At 53.9% G+C, this 22597-nt stretch overlaps 2 protein-coding genes across 18 annotated transcripts in view; one reads left to right on the forward strand and one right to left on the reverse strand.

Annotated features, from left to right (window-relative positions):
• SLC39A5 (solute carrier family 39 member 5) lies at positions 1–8365 on the forward strand. 16 transcript variants are annotated; one of them, XM_074007142.1, is made up of 14 exons: positions 1–73; positions 328–405; positions 779–848; positions 1153–1238; positions 1538–1640; positions 3264–3447; positions 5344–5506; positions 5678–5847; positions 6081–6221; positions 6912–7008; positions 7098–7262; positions 7447–7527; positions 7666–7856; positions 8107–8365. In XM_074007142.1, exons 6-14 carry the CDS (start codon positions 3304–3306, stop codon positions 8248–8250), a joined length of 1296 nt encoding a protein of 431 aa, XP_073863243.1. In that variant the 5' UTR covers positions 1–73; positions 328–405; positions 779–848; positions 1153–1238; positions 1538–1640; positions 3264–3303; the 3' UTR covers positions 8251–8365. The 16 variants fall into 16 exon arrangements, 15 of the variants coding, with proteins under 15 accessions (XP_073863243.1, XP_073863246.1, XP_073863244.1 ...); XM_074007145.1 differs by having other exon boundaries at positions 779–821; XM_074007143.1 differs by having other exon boundaries at positions 328–358.
• Positions 8325–22597, reverse strand: part of ANKRD52 (ankyrin repeat domain 52) — a 20526-nt gene continuing 6253 nt past the window's right edge. For both annotated transcript variants that reach the window (XM_005571201.5, XM_015431023.4), the window contains exons 16-28: positions 19198–19309; positions 18935–19006; positions 18464–18665; positions 18128–18215; positions 17934–18051; positions 15896–16115; positions 15623–15710; positions 15426–15509; positions 15172–15317; positions 14872–14954; positions 14573–14655; positions 14307–14398; positions 8325–13914 (exon numbers count right to left, since the gene is read on the reverse strand). In XM_005571201.5, the coding sequence (XP_005571258.3) occupies positions 13664–13914; positions 14307–14398; positions 14573–14655; positions 14872–14954; positions 15172–15317; positions 15426–15509; positions 15623–15710; positions 15896–16115; positions 17934–18051; positions 18128–18215; positions 18464–18665; positions 18935–19006; positions 19198–19309 (1639 nt within the window). In that variant the 3' untranslated portion in view covers positions 8325–13663. The remainder of the gene's footprint in view (positions 13915–14306; positions 14399–14572; positions 14656–14871; positions 14955–15171; positions 15318–15425; positions 15510–15622; positions 15711–15895; positions 16116–17933; positions 18052–18127; positions 18216–18463; positions 18666–18934; positions 19007–19197; positions 19310–22597) is intronic.

Here is a 22597-nt window from a genome sequence, read left to right on the forward strand (position 1 = left end):
GCCTACCCCCCCCAGCTGGAACCAAGAAGGCTGTGTCCCCCTTCCTCTGGGTGTCCTTGTCTCCTGCGATCAGGTAATGCCAACCTCAACCCCCTGGACCAGTCACCCCTATTAGACTTCGCTTGCCTGATTTTAGGCCAGGTCAGACATCAGAGGGGAGCCCAGATCCTTGTTTCCTCTCCCCCACAGGGCTTCCCCTTTCTTGGTCATTGATCCCTAGAGCTCTGGCTCTTTCTCTTCTTGGGGTGAGAAATTGCTAAGAACAGTTTATTTCCCATGCATGCATCTGGGCTTGCCACTGATCTGCCTTTTCCCCCTCTTCCCCAGGTTAGGGACACCTGGGTCCAACCTTCCCAAGGTATATGGGGATGGGGGTTGGAGATGAAGTTTAGTGCCAGATGTAAGGTAGGTGGGGTGGAAGTACATGCGGGAAAGGGCTAAAATGGTACTAACTGTGTTAAGGATGGGGTGAATTATTTAAGAGGAAAAAGACTAGGCCCAGGTTCTCCTTAGCCATGTGGCTTTCCCAGGGCAGAGGGTGGCCCCTCCCTACTCAGGGGCCCAGCAGAGACTGACCTTTGACCCCCACCCCAGAGACCAGTGAACCATTAACTCCTCTCTTATGTGAGCCTTCACACACTGGCCCCACCCCTGACCCCGCCCCAAGGCAGGTGGGCTAGGAGGGGGTGCGTGTGCATCTTAGCCTTCTATGTGACGTGGCCTCCGATCCACCTGGACACTTGGAGGCTAAGCCTGGACTCCCCCCTCCCTGACTCAGGAACTGCTTAACATCAACGGCAAGGTCTAACAAGGGACCTGAGGTGACAGCTCTCACATTGCCAGTAGGGGTGAGGCCCTGGGGATTGAGGGGGGATAAAGAGGTGGGGCAAAGTTGAGGGGTGGGGTTTAGGGGACAAGGAATGGACAGTCAGCTCTGGATGAAGTATGGGGAGAGCTCCGAGTCAGGGAGGTGCTCTAGGAACCGGCAAACAAGAGGCTGCTCCCGAAGAAGGCAGTGTGAAGGGAGAAAGAAGGCTGCAGTAGGGGCTGCTGCTGGACTTGGTGGGGAACAGGTGTAAGGAGCTCTGGCTCCCCCAGGGACCCGAGCTGGAGAGCAGAGCAGCAACTCCAGCCCATTCGTTCTTCTTCCAGGGCACAGTCCTCATGATGTTTCGGGGAGAATAGGAGCCAGAACCTGAGACCCTAAGCCATTCCCCTCACCAATGATGGGGTCCCCAGTGAGTCATCTGCTGGCCGGCTTCTGTGTGTGGGTCATCTTGGGCTGGGTAGGGGGCTCAGTCCCCAACCTGGGCCCTGCTGAGCAGGAGCAGAACCATTACCTGGCCCAGCTGTTTGGCCTGTATGGAGAGAATGGGACGCTGACTGCAGGGGGCTTGGCGCGGCTTCTCCACAGCCTGGGGCTAGGCCGAGTTCAGGGGCTTCGCCTGGGACAGCATGGGCCTCTGACTGGACGGGCTGCACCCCCAGCTGCAAACAATTCCACGCACAGGTACTGACCCCTTCCTCCACTCCACAGGGCCACATCCCCCAGGTTCTCTCAGTGCTTGCCCCCAGTTGCCTCGTTCTGGCTTCCTCACAAGATCCCTGGAGTTACAAATTCTTCAGAACCCAGCTCCTTGGTATCTCTTCAAAACCTCTCATGCCTCTATTGCCTTCTCTCTCTTTTTGAGATGGGGGGGGGGGTCGCATTTTGTCACCCAGGCTGAAGTGCAGTGACATATTCACCATTCACTGCAACCTCCGCCTCCCAGGCTGAAGCCATCCTCCCACCTCAGCCTCCTGAGCAGCTGGGACCACAGGCACACACCACCACACTCGGCTAATTTTTAAAATTTTTTGTAGAGACAGGGCTTCGCCATGTTGCCCAGGCTGTTCTCAAACTCCTGGGCTCAGCTCAGCGATCTGCCTGCCTCAGCTTCCCAAAGTGCTGGGACTACAGATGGGAGCCACCACCCTAGACCTCCATTGCCTTCTAATTCTCTCCTCCTCCAAATCTCTAAGCCCTTAAATTTCTTGCTCTTAGTATCACTGTTCAGTGTCTCTGGGCTAATTTGGCTCCAAATTCGTAGCCCTTTCTTTTTCTTTTTTTTGAAATGGAGTTTTGCTCTTGTTGCCCAGGCTGGAGTGCAGTGGCACTATCTCGGCTCACCGCAACCTCTGCCTCCCAGGTTTAAGCAATTCTCTTGCCTCAGCCTCCCTGGTAGCTGGGATTATAGGCATGTGCCACCGCACCCAGCTAATTTTGTATTTTTAGTAGAGACGGGGTTTCTCCATGTTGGTCAGGCTGGTCTCAAAGTCCCGACCTCAGGTGATCTGCCTGCCTTGGCCTCCCAAAGTGCTGGGATTACAGGCATGAGCCACCGCACCTGGCAGCCCTTTCCTGGCAGCCCTTTCTTTTTTCTTTTCTTTTCTTTTTTTTTTTTTTTTTTTGAGACAGAGTCTCACTCTGTTGCCCAGGCTAGAGTGCAGTGGTGTGATCTTGGCTCACTGTAACCTCCGCCTCCCGGGTTCAAGCAATTCTCCTGCCTCAGCCTCCTGAGTAGCTGGGATTACAGGCACACGCCACCATGCCTGGCTAATTTTTGTAATTTTAGTAGAGACGGGGTTTCACCATATTGGTCAGGCTGGTCTCAAACTCCCGACCTCAGGTGATCCACCCACCTCAGCCTCCCAGAATGCTGGGATTACAGGTGTAAGCCACTGTGCCCAGCCATTCGTAGCCCTTTTGGTTGTCCTCCTTTTTTTTTTTTCTTTTGAGACGGACTTTCGCACTTTTTGCGCAGGCTGGAGTGCAATGGTGCAATTTCGGCTCACCACAACCTCCGCCTCCTGGGTTCAAGCGAGTCTCCTGCCTCAGCCTCCCGAGTAGCTGGGATTACAGGCATACACCACCATGCCTGGCTAATTTTGTACTTTTACTAGAGATGGGGTTTCTCCATGTTGGTCAGGCTGGTCTCGAACTCCCGACCTCAGGTGATCCGCCCACCTCGGCCTCCCAAAGTGCTGGGATTACAGGCATGAGCCACCGCGCCCGGCTGGTTGTCCTCCTTTTTTCTGTCCCCCCAGTGGCAGAAAATGGACAACTCTCAGATCTTCCTAAGAATGACATTCCATGGTTTCTGGGTCCCAGGATCTCCCGTCAGTGGCTAGTTCCCTCTTTCCCCCTAAACTCCCTGGGAGCCTCTCAAAGCAGGTTGATAGAGAACACAAGGGAGGCTGACTTGCTGTCTCATCCATTCCAGGCCGCAGAACCCTGAGCTGAGTGTGGATGTCTGGGCAGGGATGCCTCTGGGTCCCTCAGGGTGGGGTGACCTGGAAGAGTCAAAGGCTCCTCACCTACCCCGTGGGCCAGCCCCCTCGGGCCTGGACCTCTTTCACAGGCTTCTGCTGCTGGACCACTCATTGGCTGACCACCTGAATGAGGATGTGAGTCTGATGGTCTCTAAAGGGGAAGGAGCCATGGGATTAGATGGCCTGAAATGTTTAAATAATCAGGTTTTTTTTGTTTTGTTTTTAAATCCCAACATGGGCCAGGTGTGGTGGCTCATGCCTGTAATCCCAACACTTTGGGAGGCCGAGGTGAGCGGATCACCTGAGGTCAGGAGTTTGAGACCAGCCTGGCCAACATGGTGAAACCTCATCTCTACTAAAAAATACAAAATTAGCCGGGCGTGGTAATGGGTGCCTGTAATCCTAGCTAGTTGGGAGGCTGAGGTGAGAAAATCGCTTGAACCCGGGAGGCGGAGGTTGCAGTGAGCCGAGATGGTGCCATTTGCACTCCAGTCTGGGCAACAACAGGGAAACTCCGTCTAAAAAAAAAAAAAAAAATAGCTGGGCATGGTGGCACATGCCTGTAATCCCAGCTACTCAGGAGGCTGAGGCAGGAGAATTGCTTGAACCCAGGAGGCAGAGATTGCAGTAAGCCGAGATCACACCACTGCACTCCAGCCTGGGTGACAGAGCGAGACTCTGTCTCAAAAAAAGAAAAAAAAATTCCATTGTTGTCTTAGGGGATGCTATTTCAATAGTGAACTATGTTCCCTCTGGGATCAGAGCAGGTGAGCCCATATCCAGAGCTCCAAGACTCAGTTTAGAGGAATAGATGGCAAAGCAGAGAATCTAGAGAAGCAGCCCAGGATAGGATCTGGATGGTCACCTGGAGAGGAGAACTGCAGGGAATGGATAGCCGTCTTCATCCAGAAAGACAGAGAATATGTTCTACTTACACCAGAAGGCAGACAAAGCTGCCTAACCCTGATGGAGGTCCAGTGAGTGCCCTATGCAGGAAGCATTCAAGCTGAGGCCAGATGAACATCGGACAGGGCTGTTGAGAGGGAGGTTAGATGGCATTTTAGGGTCTTTTCCCTTTTAAGATTCTGGCATGGAGAGCTCTAGTTTTCCAACCAGCTTCATTTATCAAATCAATGAAATGATTGAAATGATCAGGGTTTGGAGGGGGAAATGATGACAATGCTCACTAGCACCCAGTTTGCATCGAATTGAATACCTGCATTGGACTGAATATTTACTAATAATTAATACACATTGATTATAAGTACCCTTGGCCCCAGTCCCCAAGACACCTGCCAGTAGGAGCAAAGGGGACCCTGGGAGAGACCCAGGAGTCTATGCAATGGAAGGACAGCTGTTAAATATTTTTTTTTTTTTGAGGCAGGGTGTGACTCTGTCACCCAGGCTGGAATGCAATGGCGCGATCTCGGCTCACTGCAACCTCCACCTCCTGGGTTAAAGCAATTCTCCTGCCTCAGCCTCCCAAGTAGCTGGGATTATAGGTGTTCACTACCATCCCCAGCAATTTTTTTTTTTTTTGAGATGGAGTCTCACTCTGTCGCCCAGGCCGGAGTGCACTGGCGTGATCTCAGCTCACTGCAACCTCTGCCTCCTGGGTTCAAGCGATTCTCCTGTCTCAGCCTCCTGAGTAGCTGGGACCACAGGCGCACGCCACCATGCCCAGCTAATATTTTGTACTTTAGTAGAGATGGGGTTTCACCATGTTGCCCAGGCTGGTCTCGAACTCCTGAGCTCAGGCAATCTACCTGCCTCAGGCTCCCAAAGTGTTGGGATTACAGGCCTAAGCCACCGCACCCGGCTCATCCCCAGCTAATTTTTGTATTTTTAGTAGAGACAGGGTTTCACCATGTTGGCCAGGTTGGTCTAGAACTCCTGACCTCAGGTGATCCACCTGCCAGGGCCTCTCAAGTGCTGGGATTACAGGTGTGAGCCACTGCACCTGGCCACGTGTTAAAGATCTGAGTCATAGTTCCTGGTGATTCTCCAATGTATGAACCTCAACTCCCCTAGTGTCTGAACGGCTCCCAGCTGCTGGTCAATTTTGGCCTGAGCCCCGCTGCTCCTCTGACCCCTCGTCAGTTTGCTCTGCTGTGCCCAGCCCTGCTTTATCAGATTGACAGCCGTGTCTGCATCGGAGCTCCAGCCCCTGCACCCCCAGGGGATCTACTATCTGGTCAGCAAGTAGGAGTGGGTGGGGGGCTCCCTGAATCCTGGAAGTGGGGCCCATGCCAAGAAAGGAGGCTCACTGGGGTCCTGCCTCTCCTTGTAGTGTTCTCTCTGCCCCACCTTACATGTGGGACCCTCCTCCTGCCCTGGCCTAACTTCAGCCCCTGATTCTCCCCAGCCCTGCTTCAGAGTGCCCTGGCAGTCCTGTTGCTCAGCCTCCCTTCTCCCCTATCCCTGCTGCTGCTGCGGCTCCTGGAACCTCGTCTACTGCGGCCCTTGCTGGGCTTCCTGGGGGCCCTGGCCGTGGGCACTCTTTGTGGGGATGCACTGCTACACCTGCTACCGCATGTATGTGAAGCCCCTTCTTTGAACCCCTGGCCTCCATGGATCTAAGGTATCCCCAGCCACAGGACATCCCCTCCCACTTTCCATCACCTCCCACATCCTACTCCTGGATCCTGGCTTCAGCTCACAGCTGCCTTCAAGTAGAGCATATGAGCAAAGGCTTGCCACCACCCATGCAAGGGGATGTTGTTGGGTATAGGGGCTTCCAGGGTCTGCCCTGACCTTCTCTCTGTCAGGCACAAGAAGGGCGGCACGCAGGACCTGGTGGACTACCAGAGGAGGACCTGGGCCCGGGGCTGTCAGTGCTCGGAGGCCTCTTCCTGCTCTTTGTGCTGGAGAACATGCTGGGGCTTTTGCGGCACCGAGGGCTCAGGCCAGTGAGTGATACCCTTTTCTCCTCCTTCTGCTGAAACCAGAGTCCCAGTCAAGAACTGGGCCAGGCTGGGCGTGGTGGCTCACGCCTGTAATCCCAGCACTTTGGGGGGCTGAGGCGGGCAGATCACAAGGTTAGGAGTTCGAGACCAGCCTGACCAACATGGTGAAACCCTGTCTCTACTAAAAATACAAAAATTAGCTGGGCGTGGTGGTACATGCCTGTAATCCCAGCTACTCAGGAGGCTGAGGCAGGAGAATCGCTTGAACTCAGGAGGTGGAGGTTGCAGTGAGCCAAGATGGCACCATTGCACTTCAGCCCAGGTGACAGAGTGAGACTGTCTCAAAAAAAAAAAAAACAAAAAAGAACTGGGTCAAAAAGCCAAGAGAGGAGCAGTGTGTGCTCCTGGATCTCCGATATTTGCCTGGTGTGCAGGACCTATCGGCTAACAGGGAGTGGATAGGGGCTCCTTAAGCACAGACCCAGGACTTCTGGCCAAATGGCATCCTCTTCTGAGCTCAAGTCAACAAGAAACAGAGGGGAGGTGCCAACCTGGGAAGAAGGTAGAGGCCAAAGAACATCCCAGGTGCCAGAGGTGGAACCAGGTGTTCATTTTCCCAGCTTGTGGCCTGGCTTCCCCTTAGTCCCTGGCTCTGCTGCCTCCTCCACTAGGAGGGATACCCTCCTATTTCAGAGATGCTGCAGGCGAAAACGAAGGGATCTCGAAACACGAAACCTGGACCCGGAGAATGGCAGTGGGATGGCCCTTCAGCCCCTACAGGCAGCTCCAGGTGACTAGAGGAGAAAATTTGAAGAGTAGGTTTGAAGCTCACAGTCCTTACTTGCAGCCACCAACACTGTCCTGTGGTTCTTCCCGCAGAGCTAGGGGCTCAAGGCCAGAGGGAGCAGAACAGCCAGCACCCACCAGCCCCAGCCCCTCCTGGGCACCAAGGCCACAGTCATGGGCACCAGGGTGGCACTGATATCACGTGGATGGTCCTCCTGGGAGATGGTCTACACAACCTCACTGATGGGCTGGCCATAGGTGTGAGGGGTGGGAATGGAGGGAAGCAGGTCCAAGGGGAGGCCAGGGTTCCTAGTTATCCGCTGGGGCTAGGAGAGGGCCCTGAGGAAAATGGGGAGAGGATGGGAGGACCACAGAACACAGGAGCCTGCTTCTGAGGAGACATTTCTTCTGGACTGACAACTTCCAACCCCGTTGGCCCCAGGTGCTGCCTTCTCTGATGGCTTCTCCAGTGGCCTCAGTACCACCTTAGCGGTCTTCTGCCACGAGCTGCCCCATGAACTGGGTAGGAATGGCAGGGGCAGGGCGGGGTGGACTCCAGAAAGGAGACAGCTCCAAGGGGTAGAGCTTGGAGGCTGGCGGGTGGCATGGATGAGGGGCACCCCAGCTTACTCCCTCCCATCTTGTCCTCTGTCTCCAACAGGTGACTTTGCCATGCTGCTCCAGTCAGGGCTGTCCTTTCGGCGGCTGCTGCTGCTGAGCCTTGTGTCTGGAGCCCTGGGACTGGGGGGTGCAGTCCTGGGGGTGGGGCTCAGCCTGGGCCCTGTCCCCCTCACTCCCTGGGTGTTTGGGGTCACTGCTGGGGTCTTCCTCTATGTGGCCCTTGTGGACATGGTGAGAGATGTCGGGTAGAGCGGAGAAAACAAGGGCAGTGGGGAGGTGGGAGTGGAGGAGAGGGAGGTAGCAGTCCCTCCGCCTCTACCATTAGCTCCTGGAAGGGCATCAGACCACAGGCCCGCAAAAGTCTGAGAAACAAGGGACTGAGGTGTTTAGGCGGGGGCTGCTGATGCTTTTTGACACCCTTCCTCTGGTGTTGAGAGGTCAGGGGCAAGGCCAGAATCCTGACATCCTCTTTTTCTTTCAGCTACCAGCCCTGCTTCGTCCTCCGGAGCCCAAGCCTACGCCCCATGTGCTCCTGCAGGGGCTGGGGCTGCTGCTGGGGGGCGGCCTCATGCTTGCCATAGCCCTGCTGGAGGAGCAGCTACTGCCCGTGACCACTGAGGGCTGACGGGGCCAGTGGAAAGGGGTCGGGTTGCCCTTCCTTCCCCCCAACCACAGGAATGGAGGCGGGACACAGGGCCAGTAGGAGCAACAGGATTTTAATAAACAGAACCCATCCCAAAGCCATGACTACGACAGTTGTACTTGCACCAAAACAGCATAGAAAACCAGAGTGTGGTGGGAGGACCCGAAGCCGGTTGGGGGAGGATGTGAGTAGGGGCCTGGAGGGCGCAGGGTCATTAATCTGCGGGGAGAGCATTGTGCTTTAGCCCAGGAAGGGGAGGGGTGGGGCAAATGCACCGAGGTCCCCACTTTTTCCTGCTGCCCTCGGCACCCTGGGGATGCAGGCATCTGGGCACATCTGCCCCTTATTGCTGCCCACCAGCGTTAAACGCCCCTGATCCCAACACTAGCACCACAGGTGGTTCCGGGGCAGGGAGAGGCAGGAATGGGAAAATTGCTTAGAGAAAGATTCCACTAGAATCCAGTGAATTGTGCTCAGTTCTCTTTACTTCCTACAACCGAGTACATGGGTCACAGGGTAGAGGGTGCAACAGGACATGGAACATGCCCCTCCGTGCCCCCCAACACACACCTGCACATAGGATGGTGGTGTCTGCAGCATCACAGGTCATGCAGGGCTTGGGGAAGGGGAGGTTCACACACACATAGATGCCCACGGCGGGTACCAGACAGAGAACACCCCTGAATATACACAGCTGTACATGGGGAACCCCCAGGTCCCCACCCCAACCCTCTCCCCTGTCTTGCTGTCCCCCGCAGGGGAACTATATTGCTTTGAGAGAGCCACCCCAGGGGCTGCTCTGCCAGGCACCCTCCCATCCCACCCACCCCCATTTTGGCACATCTGCAAGACACACAGCAGCGAGAGTAGGCACCCTCCCTTCCCAGGCTTCTGTGGCCTGGAGCTGGGGAAGGGGGCAGGAGACTTCATCCTCCATCCTCCCCTAACCCTTCCCAAACCCCTGCCAAACCCACTCCAGTCAGAACCCACCCCTACCCCCCAAACACACATACAAAGCTGAGCTATCCAGGAACACAAGGGAAACAAGGAGATTGTCCAGGGTGGGAGCGGAGGCAGCGGGGGAAGAAGACTGGAAGCAGAGACCTCCCCCACTGTTGGGGGGGCAGACTGGCACAACAGCTACTTTAGTGCAATTGGAGAGGGTGCCCAGAGTGAGGGGTGGAGAAGGGAGGGAAGGCGCTCCCCAACTTCCCTGGGGGCAAAGTCAGGCTTCCAGATTCCCCAGGGAAAGGGCCTAGCAGGAGTGGGTGAGGGCCAAGGTGGATCCTCTGGTCACCCACCACCCTCTGCCCTCCCAAATGCAGTGACAGTGTCCCCCTCACACCTAAGTGGGCAACAGCAGCCTTGGAGTCAGTACCTTCAAGTAATTCAAAGAGCAGACCCTCCCCACCCCAGCTTCACCCCGTCTCTGGGATTTGGTCGCTTCTCTAGGGGTTGGGTTGGGAGGAGGGAGCCCCCAAGGCAGACCCTTCCCTCTCTACCTCCCACTTCCCAGACCACTGGGCTTGGTCCTCAAAGATTCCTCACCTCTGCCCTTGCCCCACCTGGGTCAAGGCTGCAGAAGGCTGGAGCCACCACAATTAGAGGGGAAGGGGCTGCTTTGTTCCTTATCCCTCCTTCTTAAAAGGTAGGGTTCAAACTAGGCGGGACGGGGGCCCATACTGGTTTGCCCCAGGAGTAGGGTTTCTGGGCTAGGGTCTGTAAGGCTATTTTCCTTTGCGGTGGGAAGGGGAGGTAGGGGATGAACACTGGGTATGGGAAGTGGGTGAGAAATGGCTGAGAGGGAAGGAGGAAGGGGCCTCCCCGCTGGAGCAGTCACTGGAGTCATTCAGACAAAAACACTCACGTGCATAAGATACACAGCGCGCAAACTCAGCCCTGCCAGCCCAGCCCCAATCCCACCTCTCAGGACCCCTTCCAAGACCCTGGAGGAGGTTTTGGGGGTACAGCTGTAGAACCGTTCACTCTGGCCCCATCCACCCCACCCCCAGCCTCTTCTCCCCTTCTAGGTCCAGGGAGTAAGAAGGTGCTCGGGTGGGCAGACAGTGGTGGAAACAGTATTGAGTTTTCCTTTGGTTACATATTGAAGGCAAAGGTGAGCTGGACTTACAGTCAAAACGGATAGGGGTGAGGAAGGAAGAGGGGCCATGGCTGGGGTTGGAGAGGGAGGTAGGCCCTCCTCAGCCCCTCCACCCCAAGAAACACGTCTACATGGGGTGGCAGTCCCTCAGTCTCATCTCTCCCACCCCCCACAGCACCAAACAAAAGGAGAAGCCCCCTCCCCCAGGGGCTGCTCCCCACCCCAACCTGGGCTGTACATTCAGTGGTTTTCAGCAGTCCTATGGCTCAGGGGGCCACGGGGCGGGGGAGGTGGCCCGTCAGTCTCAGTGGACAGTGGCAGTGACCCGGGTCTGCTGGTCCTTCCTGGGACCCACAGTTTGTGCCATTCGTTTTTCTGAAGGATATAGTACATGACCCTACCAGAGCCACCGCCCAATCAGAAATAGCTCCCCAAAAATCAGAAACTAAAAACTGGCTCTTTCCATCTCACCCTCTGATTCACACGTCTGTTTCCCTGTCTCCTATGTCGCCCTCGCTCTGTTTCCTTTGCTGGGACCTGGGGCTGCTCCCAGGGTCCTCGCTTAAAATAGGCCTTTTCACAAAAGTGCTTATTACTTGAAGCAAGTGCTTTAGAGCTGCGGTGGGGAGAGGGGGAAGGGGGAGGGCAAAGGGAAGGCGCTGTTCCCTCCCCACCCTCTCCCGTGAAGATTGGGGGGCATTCTGCCTGTTTTACTTCTCCACACCCGTTTAAGTCAAAGAGGTTAAAAAAAACTTAACATTAAAATAAATATGCAGTGGCCATGAGAATGGTCAAAATGCTTCAAAAAACACTAGGGCTGGGGAGCCCAGGGTGGGGCGTGGGGTTTCCTTTGGCATAAGGAGAGGAGGCTGTTTGTCCCCCAGGCTTCCTCACAGCCACATATGGAGGGATAGAGGACTCCCCACCACCTCCCAGCACTGCTGACAGTGTGCTGAGGGCAGCAGGGAGCAGACAGCCCCCAGAAATCTCATCTAGCAAGACAACGGGGCTCCTGACAGACACTCGGATGCTTCCCGCCATCACCAAACGTCGCAAAAGGAGAACACGACTCACACTCCGCGAGTTCTCTCTGGAGGACCCATCTCCTCACTCCCCTTGCCCCCCACCACCTAATTCCCAGCACCAAGATGAGAAGGAGGGGGTGGAATGGGAAGATTTCAGGAGAGAGAATTGAAGGGAAGGCAAGCTTTGCAGAGCCAGCAGGGTTGGGGATGGGGGCTGCAGCCCTTAAGAGAGGTCACATTGATTGTCATATAGGGGAGGACACGGTGTGGAGGGAGGTGGGCAAGAGGGGCGTCACAAGGCCCTTTGGCTTTGAAAATAAAAATAAAAACTAAAAGCTGCACAATCCTTCTCATCAATAATGGTCATTTGGAAGCCTTGAAATGATTTAGGAACTGAGGGTTGGGAGAAGCAAGACACAGAGACAGGGTATCAAAAGGGACCATGGAAAGATAAGGACTTGGACACACCCCAGGCTTCTGGAAACCAGCATGAGGTATGGTTAAGGGTATCCATTGGGGAGGGAGGGGGTCCCTGGGACGCCCCCCTCCCCTCAGCCCACCCTTGACAAGGATGGCAAGACATTCAGGGTATACAACTAAAAGATGGGTAAGACTGTGAATAAAGCAAACTTGGGTAGGGGAGGGAGGCTGAAGGATCCCCTCAGGGGGAGACCCTGTACTGTGTAAACGAAGCCTGTCCAGTTCTCAGGGGACAATACTGATGGCAGCCAAACTGGGCGAGGATGCACTGTTGGGGCGGAGGGGGCATGACCTCTATTCAAGTTCTGTGTCTTGGCCCCTGGCTGAGGTATTGAGTGTGAGGAAGGGAACACTGGGCTGCAGGAGTGGGTCCAACTGTCCAGGAGGCTGCACTAGGAGATGGGTGGACAGAGCACTTAAAGGGACCAGGGCCAAATTCAATGCTACATTTAGAGAGAAAACTGCCCCCTCTTCACTCCAGCCCAGTTTGGCTTTTGGGGTGCGACTTTTAGAAATCTTACCAATGCAGCCCCTAGCTCAATCCCATCTTTCCTCCCTGCTGGGAAGGCAGGGACCAAGCCCCAGTACCTATTCATCTCTCTCTAGGTCAGAGCTTCTTCCTCACACTGGAGGGGAAGCCTGGGTCCCGAGTAGCCACGGTCCCTTGTCGGCCCTGCCCCTCCTACCATCTTTGGCTTCAGATCAGGAGTGACTGGGGCAGTGGGTACTCTTGGACATAACGGAAGGTGGTGGCAGATCGGGAGCACAGATAAACTATGGGCTTGGGGGCACAGGAGGAAGAACATGGTCCCTCCCTCCATATACATGCAAACACATGCCTGAAACACAGTGGACATACTAGGGCTGTGGTTTTGAAATGGGCAGGAAATTAATTTGTTTCTTCCCCTAAAGGATAAAACATTTACTTAAAAATTCATGACAAGCCTCAAAGTTCAAGGAAAGGAGAGCCAGGGCAGGAATGGCCACAGGCTCTGCCCTCCCAAAAGAAGATAAAAGAAAGAAGCAAGGTTAAAGTGCGTGGTTAGGGGCCAGGCTAGGACTGGGAGGGAAGGGGGAGGGGGCAGGCTGTGGGGGCAGAACCAGCCCTTGATTTGCATATGAGGAGCCAGGGGAGAGTGCAGGATTGGGGCCCAGGTACAGTAGTTGCTGCTTCAAGTGTTTTGCATTTGAACTTTAGGGGTGATAGGGTACAGAAGTGGGGGAAAAGCTCCAGGCCCCAGTGCTAAATATCCTCCCCCCTCATCCTCTAGCTGCCCCTGAAGGGGGAGGGGGACACCCCCAGAGTGCTCACACAGTACCAGAAATTAAGGCTTCTCACTGCTGCGGGGATGGAGGGACCGGCCGAGCAGGGAGGCAGTGATGGGTATGGAAGAAGAAGGGATCTGCCTGGCAGCAGGGGCAGGGGAGAAGAGGGACACAGAGAGGAGTCCCCAGGGAAGAGTCAGGGGAGCTGGCAGCAGAAAGAGGGAACCAAGAGATGGAGTCAAAGAGTGGGGGAGCCAGGCATTTAGCAATCATTTTGGGACACTTGGCAGAAGGGGTCGCCCTGGGGGTACCAAGGGCCTGGGGTGCTCCCTGTCAGTCCCAGACCCCTGCCAGGCCAAGATGGTGTGGCAAAGGGGTGAGCAGCTGCTCCCCAGGGCTTCCTTCCCCTCCGCCCCCTCCACCCAGTCGTGTTCTCCTTTAAAGTGCCCTAAATGTTTAGACTTTTTCTAAATAAATAGAATTAGATATCAAGCCACCGGCGGGGGAGGGATACTGGAGGGGGCTACTCAGAGTAGCAGCCGTCTAACCCAATGGCGCCGGGCCGCTCCTGGCTATAGGGGCAGGAGGCCCCATGGGGCAGGGCGCCGCAGCCACCCACCGTCTTGGCAGCTGCAATGCTGCAGTTCTTGAGCAGGCTGAAGCTGAAAGGACTGACGGCGTCCTTAGGTGGGAAAGGCTTCATGGTGGAAAGGATCAAGGCCAGGCAGTCCGCCACATCTTTGTTGGGGGCACAGGCCAGTGCTGGGGTGTGACCTGCAGGGCCAAGGGGGAGAACTGAGGCACAGAGTCCTGTATCCCAGCCAGCCTCCCCCAAGCCCTGAAGTCTTTTCTCTGTGGAGGGAGCCAAGGCAGGCAGGTACCCAGCAGGGGCAGAATCCAAGGGTGACGAGGGCCCAGGAAGACTGACAGGCAGATTCTCTAAGTACGGGCTAAAGGGTGGACATGGGAATCAAAGCCTGGGGTGTGGAGTCCTCCTGACCCTGCAGGCTCCCCTCCAAAACTCCAGAGTACTGATGTGGGCTCCCTACTCTGAAGAGTTCCCTTGGGAAGAAAATCCCATGTAAAGCAAGATTAAGAAGTCACCTCCTAAAGAATGTCCCTGACCCCAAACCCAAGAGAGGCAGGGGGCTCCAGACCCCACCCACCTTCTTCATCCACAGCCAGCACTGTGGCTCCACGACTCAGCAGGGCCTGTACCACAGAAGCTAGACCATTCCGGGCAGCAATGTGGAGTGGCCTTGGAAAAAAGGAAAAAGAAGGAGCTTGATGCTAAGCTGCCCTTCCACCTCCAGACAGGATGGCAAGGGTGCTGAACAAATACTATAGGCTCCAGAGAGCCTCTGAACAGCAGCCACTCTTTTGCGTCACCCACCGGCCTCCCCCAGCTAGGAGCCCCCTTCCAGGCACTCACATCTGCAGCGCACTGTTGGTAGCGTTGATAAGGCCAAGGTCTTGGGTTTCCGCCAGGATCATGAGGGCACATTTCTCATGGCCCTGAGGGAGGGGAACAGAGTGGAGACTTGTGAAGTAGAAGTGTGGCAGGGTGCAAGGCAGGAGTTGGGAGAGTAACAGGAGGACAAACAGCTGCCCCACCAGTGGGATGTGCTGGACAATCCTCACTTCCGCCCTAGTCCCCTCTACAACCGAGACCTACCTCTCTTCATCAAGCTCTGCCCCTTATGCAGTCCCCCAATCACTTCAGGTAAGTACCTTGCTACAAGCCAAGTGGAGGGCCGTGTTCTTGTTCTCATCCAACACAGTAAGGTCTGCCTTCCCTCGATACAGCAGAAATTCTACGAGAGAAATGTGACAGAGGGACTGAACCCTCCCTCCAGAAGCAGCAGCCATCCCGGCTCTCCACTTTGCATACCGTCTGCAGATGGCGAGACATCCAAAGAGAACCCTCCTGATGTCTGAACCCCAGCCCCAGCCAGCCTCCACAGGCAGGGCTGACCCATCCTGCAAATGCCCCAGGGGAGCTCCTCCCTTCCACAAGTGGCCCCTACACACCCACAGCAGCGGTCTGCCCGTTCTCAGCTGCCGTCATGAGCGCAGTGCGGCCAGTATGGTCAGTGGCGTTCACCTCGGCTTGGTGCTGCAGCAGCATCCGGAGCCCAGAGACATTGTCCGCAAAGGCAGCGGCGTGAAGGGGGGTCCTGTAAGGCGGGGATCAGGGTAGATTAAAATAGGGAAGAGTATACTGCCCAAGCAGAAAGAGGAAGCCAGAGGCAACTGGACTTCTCCCCAAGTCTTCTATCACCCACCGTCCTTTGGCATCTCGGCTGTTCACAATCTTGGCACCCAGAGCTCCCAGCAGCATCTCTGTGGTGCTGTCCTGGTTATTAATCCTAGAGGAACAGGGAGGAGGGGTCATCAGGAAGGACAAGGGAAGTAGGCTACCTGTCCTAAGCTCAGGTCATGGGCCCTCGCAAGAAGGGCTGATGCAGCAGAAGGGACTTACACTGCACAGTGCAAAGGAGTGAAGGGGTTTCCTTCCAGGTATGAAAACGGGCTGTGTTCAAGTAACAACTCCAGACAATCTTCGTGTCCTGGGCATGAGTAAGGAAGAGTTGTGATGGAGAAAAACAACAAGGTTCCCTGTCTGTCCTGTGTCTTGACACTCCAGTCTACTTCCAGATTCAGATCAACCCAGGTCACTCCCAAAACCCACCCGTCCTCCTCTACACACACTCCAACACATACTCCTGTGCCTGTGGAGGCCCCAGTCTAGTACCAGTGTAGGAGGCCCAGTGCATGGGCGAGTATCCGCTGTAATCCACCCCAGCATCCAGGGGGTCTGTGGAAAGGGCAGCCTGCAGCAGGGTCCGCAGTACTGCAGTGTGGCCACAGGCTGAGGCCAGGTGAATGGGTGTGCGGCCCTTAAAGTCTCGGCACAGCACAAATGCGTCGTGGTCCAGCAGGGCAGCCAGGCAGTCCTCACAGCCAGTCACTGCCTGTGAGTAACATGGGGGTGTGAAGGGGATGAAAAGCTCCTTCTTTTCTGCTGGCCTGTTGCTTGAGTCTGGCTCAGGAGTAAGAACCACTTCCAGGGCTCCAATCCTTGTCTTTTTTTTTTTTTGGAGACAGAGTCTTGCTCTGTCACCCAGGCTGGAGTGCAGTGGCACAATCTTGGCTCACTGCAACCTCTGCCTCCCAGGTTCAAGCGATTCTCCTGCCTCAGCCTCCCGAGTAGCTGGGATTACAGGCAGGTGCCACCATGCCCGGCTAATTTTTTTGTATTTTTACTAGAGATGGGGTTTCACCATGTTAGCCAGGATGGTCTTGATCTCCTGACCTCGTGATCCGCCTGCCTTGGCCTCCCAAACTGCTGGGATTACAGGCATGAGCCACTGCACCTGGCCTCAATCCTTGTCTTTACAACAATGATTATTATTTTTTTTGAGACAAGAGTCTCACTCTGTCACCCAGGCTGGAGTGCAATGGTGTGATCTTGGCTCACTGCAACCTCTGCCTCCCGGGTTCCAGCAATTCTGTCTCAGCCTCCTGAGTAGCTGGGATTATAGGCATGCACCACCACGCCCAATTAATTTTTGTATTTTTAGTAGAGACAAAGTTTCACCATGTTGGCCAGGCTGGTCTCGAACTCCTGACCTCAGCTGATCCACCCGCCTTGGCCTTCCAAAGTGCTGGGATTACAGACGTGAGTCACCGCGCCCGGCCCTTTACAACAATGATTCTAAGTGTCACATCTCCCTCCTTGACTCTCTCTATGCCAATAAACATTCAGGATACTAAGAGTTAGAGCTCTGGAGTGAAAGACTAAACAGAGAGAAGAAGGAGACTAAGGGATCAAAAAATCTTGTGGGAGGAGGAGGCAGCTGAGGACAGGTGGTCGCGGAAGAGGATCTAGGTGGTGCTGACATTATGCGATGGGATGGGGCCAGCAGGGTATCCCAAGTAGAGTGAGTGGTAAGCACTCAGTTGTATGTGATTACAAAGCACAGATATCGGCCAGGCACAATGGCTCACGCCTGTAATCCCAACCCTTTGGGAGGCCAAGGCGGGTGGATCTCATCATCAGGAGATTGAGACCATCCTGGCTAACACAGAGAAACTTGGTCTCTACTAAAAATAAAAAAATTAGCTGGGCGTGTCATCCCAACTACTCGGGAGGTTGAGGCAGGAGAATCGCTTGAACCCGGGAGACAGAGGTTGCAGTGTGCCGAGATCACGCCACTGAACTCCAGCCTGGGCAACAGAGCAAGACTCCGTCTCAAAAATAATAATAACAACAATAATAATAATAATAAAACAAAGCACAGATACCAGGGAAATCAGCTGGGGATGTCAGGGACTCATCCTGGAGCAAGCACAAGGCTCAATAAGATCCTGGGCACAGCATGGGCCTGGTGGCTCGCACCTGTAATCCCAGCACTTCAGGAGGCCAAGGTTGGGGGATCACTTGAGCCCAGGAGTTCAAGACCAGTTTGGGCAAGATGGTAAGATCCCCATCTCTACAAAAAATACAAAAATTAGCTGGGCATGGTGGCATGTGCCTATAGTTTCAGCTACTCAGGAGGCTGAAGTGGGAGGATCACCTGAACCCAGGAAGTCAAGGCTGCAGTGAGCCATGATAGTGTCACTGCACTCCAACCTGGGCAATGGGAGTGAGACCCTGTCTCCAAAAAAAAAGAGACTGGGCACAAAATCCTGGCTCGCCTCCTAGACAATTGGATTCCCTACTGCTGGTGAGTCCCGTGCTCCCACACTGAGGCCCACATGCAAACAATCCCCCCCAGAAGCTCACTCACCCCGCGGTGGAGGGCGGTGCGGCCCCGGAGGTCAGCAGCATCAGCTGTGGATCCTTTCTCTAGCAGCAGATGTACACAGTCCACATGGCCATTCATGATGGCCAGCATCAGTGGGGTCCTACAGAGGGGCAGGAGGAGGAGTGAGGATCCCACAAGGACTGGAAAACCTGCACCCCACCCTGGCCCACACTCACTGTCCATAGGCATCCATGACATCTGTGATGTCAGCTCGTTCCCCACTGTCGATCAGCAAGTGCAGGGAGTCAGTGTGGCCAGAGGCAGCTAGGGGAAAGGGACCCCGCGTCAGGGCAGGGCCAAGAGGAAGAAGGGAGGCGAGGTCAAGCCTAAAGGACTTGGGGTCAATGTTACAGGAAGACCTGGGCCACAGAGAAATCTCTGAGGATAGGAAGCTATGAATCAGGGCTTGAAGTCTCTATTCTCCTCACCCTACTCCACTTTCCAGCCCCATTCCCATCCAGGAGGGATCTGGCATGGCAAGGGTAAGGCAGCAGCCTCAAGTGGGCACTAACCAGCAGCGTGCAGGGGCGTCCACTTGCGCTTGCGCTCCTTGATGAGGGCAGAGGCGCCATGGGCCGTAAGCACCTCCACACACTCAGTAGAGCCGCGCTCCGTGGCCAGGAAGAGTGCGGTCCGGCCCTTGTGGTCCCTTACGTCCAGATTCACCAGCGTCTCTGCCAGTGTCTTCAAGGCTTCACAGTGACCGTTGTAGGCCTGGAGGGGTGCAGGCAACCAGTGCACACAGCTTGGGACCTTCCCTGCTCTTCCCTTCCCCTTCTCTGCTCTTGGGGTCCATGGGAAGCTCAAGGTCTTAGTCCTCGACAAGCTCCTTGGGCCCCTCAAGGCTTCCTACCCTGCACTGTGTTTATCCCCTCTCCCACAAAAAGGCAGAAGCAAGGATAACTTCACAAGTGTTGGCACCTTTGTTAGGGCCTGGGAACAGGCAGGACAAGGAAGGCAAAAGAAAAAGACATGGGACTCACAGCTAAGTGCAAAGGGCTGACTGGAATGGTGCTCTCCACATCCTCCAGGCAGTTAAAGGACATTTCTAAGAGCTGCAATGGACAGGAAAGTAGGTGCTGAGACTCTGGAACTCCTAAGATAAGTACCCCAGTCCCTGACTCGCAGTAATCCCCACTAAGCCTCTGGATCTGAAGACCACATTTGATTGAAGCACCCTTAGTTTTGGAATCCACAAACCCTGTGCCCCTGCCTCCCCTCCTGCAGGCCGGGCCCCAACACATACCAGTTCAAGGTTCTGTCTGTTGCCATAGGCGGCTGCATAGTGCACAGCTGTGTAGCCCTGCCTGTCCCGCAGGGAGGGGTCTGCACCGTTATCCAGTAAGAACTCCAGACAGCTGGGGAGCCAAGGGTACACTATGAGGCAGGGACAGGCCCAGCCCAGGAGGGCACAGACCTGGGAGGGCCAGAGGAGAGGACCAAGGGAACCCCTCCAGGCCTACCTGGCCGCCACCGGTCCTTAGCTCTAGGTAGGTTCTCTAAATCCTATCCATTCTTCAATCCTAGCTCCAGACCTACTTTACCTTCTCAAAGTCTGCCCTGAACCCCTCTGGCTTCAATGCCCTCCTTTATCCTCTGAACGTTCTCCTAGAGAACCTAGGGCATGATGTTCAGTTATCAACCTTCTGCTGACTGACATGCTTTCCCCACCTTCAGGCACACCGACCCCTGCCCTAGGATGCTTTCTCCTCCCAGCCCAGCCGAGTAAGGCCTGTTCATCTCAAACTCAGTCCCAGCTTCTCTCCTCTGTGAGGCCTTTCCCAACCTTCCCTGGGGAAGGTACCTCTTCCTCTGTGCTCCCTTGGCAGCCTTCTCATACCTTAGTAGTAGTTGTAGTAGTAATAATAATAAAGTATTTAGCACTTACTGTCAAGCACAGTTCTAAGTACTTCATGTATATTAAATAATTTAATCCTCATAAAGATCCTATGAAGTAGATACTATTTTTATCCCTACTGTGGGTGATGAAATTGAGGCATAGAGAAGTAACTTGCTGCAAGTAACAGCTGAGCTTCTTGGATTTTAGTGTCCTTTTTAAAAAAATAAATCCTAGGCCAGGCAGGGTGGCTCACGCCTGTAATCCCAGCACTTTGGGAGGCCAAGATGGGTGGATCATGAGGTCAGGAGATCGAGACCATCCTGGCTAACACGGTGAAATCTCGTCTCTACTAAAAATACAAAAAATTAGCCAGGCGTGGTGGTGTGCATCTGTGGTCCCAGCTACTTGGGAGGCTGAGGCAGGAGAGTGGCGTGAACCCGGGAGGCAGAGCTTACGGTGAGCCAAGATCGAGCCACTGTACTCCAGCCTGAGCGACAGAATGAGACTCCGTCTCAAACAAAACAAAACACAAAAAATATATAAATAAATCTTTTAAAAAATTATTTAACTTATTTACTTTAAATAGAGACAGGGGCCTGGCTCAGTGGCTCACGCCTGTAGTCCCAGCACTTTGGGAGGCTGAGGTGGGCAGATCACCTGTGGTCAGGAGTTTGTGGCCAACCTGGCCAACATGGTGAAACCCTCTCTCTATGAAAAATACAAAAATTAGGCTGGGCGTGATGGCTCACGCCTGCAATCCTAGCACTTTGGGAGGCCAAGGCAGGTGGATCGCCTGAGCTCAGGAGTTTGAGATCAGCCTGGGCAACATGGTGAAAACCCCATCTGTACTAAAATACAAAAAAATTAGCCAGGCGTGGCAGCGTGCACCCGTAGTCCCAGCTACTCAGGAAGCTAAAGCAGAATTGCTTGAACCCAGGAGGTGGAGGCTGCAGTGAGCCGAGAGCATGCCACTGCACTCCAGCCTGGGCAACAGAGTGAGACTTGGTCTTCAAAAAAAAAAAAAAAAAATTAGCTGGGCATGGTGGTAGGCACCTGTAATCTCAGCTACTCGGGAAGCAGAGGCAGAAGAATCACTTGAACCCAGAATGCAGAGGTTGCAGTGAGCCGAGATTGTGCAACTGCACTCCAGCCTGGGTGACAGAGCAAGACTCCATCTCAAATAAATAAATAAATAAATTAATTAATTAATTAATTAAATTTAATAAAATAGAGATGGGTTCTCATTATGTGTTAGCCAGGCTGGTCTCATACTCCTGGGGTCGAGCAATCCTCCCACCTCAGTGCTGGGATTACAGGCATGAGTCACTGTGCCTAGCTGATTTTTGTGGGTTTTTTTTTTTTAGAGATGGGGTCTCACTATGCTGCCCAGGCTGGGGTGCAGTGGCTATTCATAGGCATGATCATACTGCACTGTAGCCTCAAACTCCTGGGTTTGCACGATCCTCTTGCCTTACCTGCACCTGCCTCCTGCGTAGCTGGGAATACATGCATGTGCCACCGTGCCCAGCAAAAAATAAACTTTTTGTTTTAGAATATTATTAGATTTATAGAAAAATTGTGGGCTGGGTGTGGTGGCTCACATCTGTAATTCCAGCACTTTGGGAGTCTGAGGCAGGAGGATTGCTTGAGCCCAGGAGTTCGGGACCAGGGTGGGCAACACAGAGAGATTCCTGTCCTACAAAATAAATCAATTTAAAAAAAAGAAAAAGAAAAATTGTGAAGATAGTACAGGGAGTTCTCACATACCCTAAACCTAGTTTCTCCTGTCATTAAATCATCTTACATTAGTATACACAAGTGTCCTTTTATTTATCTTTCCCAACAAATTACTAGCTTTCAAAAGACAGAAATTTGGGACAATTCTTCCTTTTAAAATTTTTATTTATTTATTTATTTTTTCAGAGACAGAGTCTCATTATGTCACCCAGGTTGAGTGGACTGGCGTGATCTTGACTCACTGCAACCTCCACCTCCCTGGTTCAAGTGATTCTCCTGCCTCAGCCACCTGAGTATCTGGGATTACAGGTGCCTGCCACCATGACCGGCTAATTTTTGTATTTTTAGTAGAGATGGGGGTTTCACCACGTTGGTCAGGCTGGTCTCGAACTCCTGACCTCAGATGATCTGCCTGGGGTTACCCCCACGCAAAGTGCTGCGATTGGCCTCCCAAAGTGCTGGGATTACAGGCGTGAGCCATCGCATCTGGCCTATTTTTAATTTTAATTTTTTTGAGACAGAGTCTTGTTCGGTTGCCCAGGCTGGAGTGCAGTGGCGTGATCTCGGCTCACAACCTCCACCTCCCTGGTTCAAGCAACTCTCCTGCTTCAGCCTCCTGAGTAGCTGGGATTATAGGTGTGTGCTACCATACCTGGTTAATTTTTGTATTTTTAGTAGAGACGGGATTTCGCCATGTTGGTCGGGCTGGTCTTGAACTCCTAACTTCAGGCTATCGGCGTACCTCAGCCTCCCAAAGTGCTAGGATTACAGGCTTGAGCCACCACACTCAGCCTCATCTTTTATCCTTAGTATCTAGCATAGTACTTGGAAACTAGTAAGTAAATATTCAGTTAATGCTTGTGGAATAAACAAATTATTTTGTACATTTAGCTTTTCTAATCCTCTCAAGAAGACTGGCTGGGCACGGTAAGCTGAGATTGTGCCACTGCATTCTAGCATGGGCAACAGAGTGAGACTCTGTCTCCAAAAAAAAAAAAAAAAAAAAAAAAAAAAAACATCCATTTCGTTCCTTTAGGGAAGGAACTGTGTCTCATACTTCTGGGTTTTT

Source organism: Macaca fascicularis, chromosome 11, assembly GCF_037993035.2.
Source record: "Macaca fascicularis isolate 582-1 chromosome 11, T2T-MFA8v1.1".
Classification (NCBI taxonomy): Eukaryota; Metazoa; Chordata; class Mammalia; order Primates; family Cercopithecidae; genus Macaca; species Macaca fascicularis.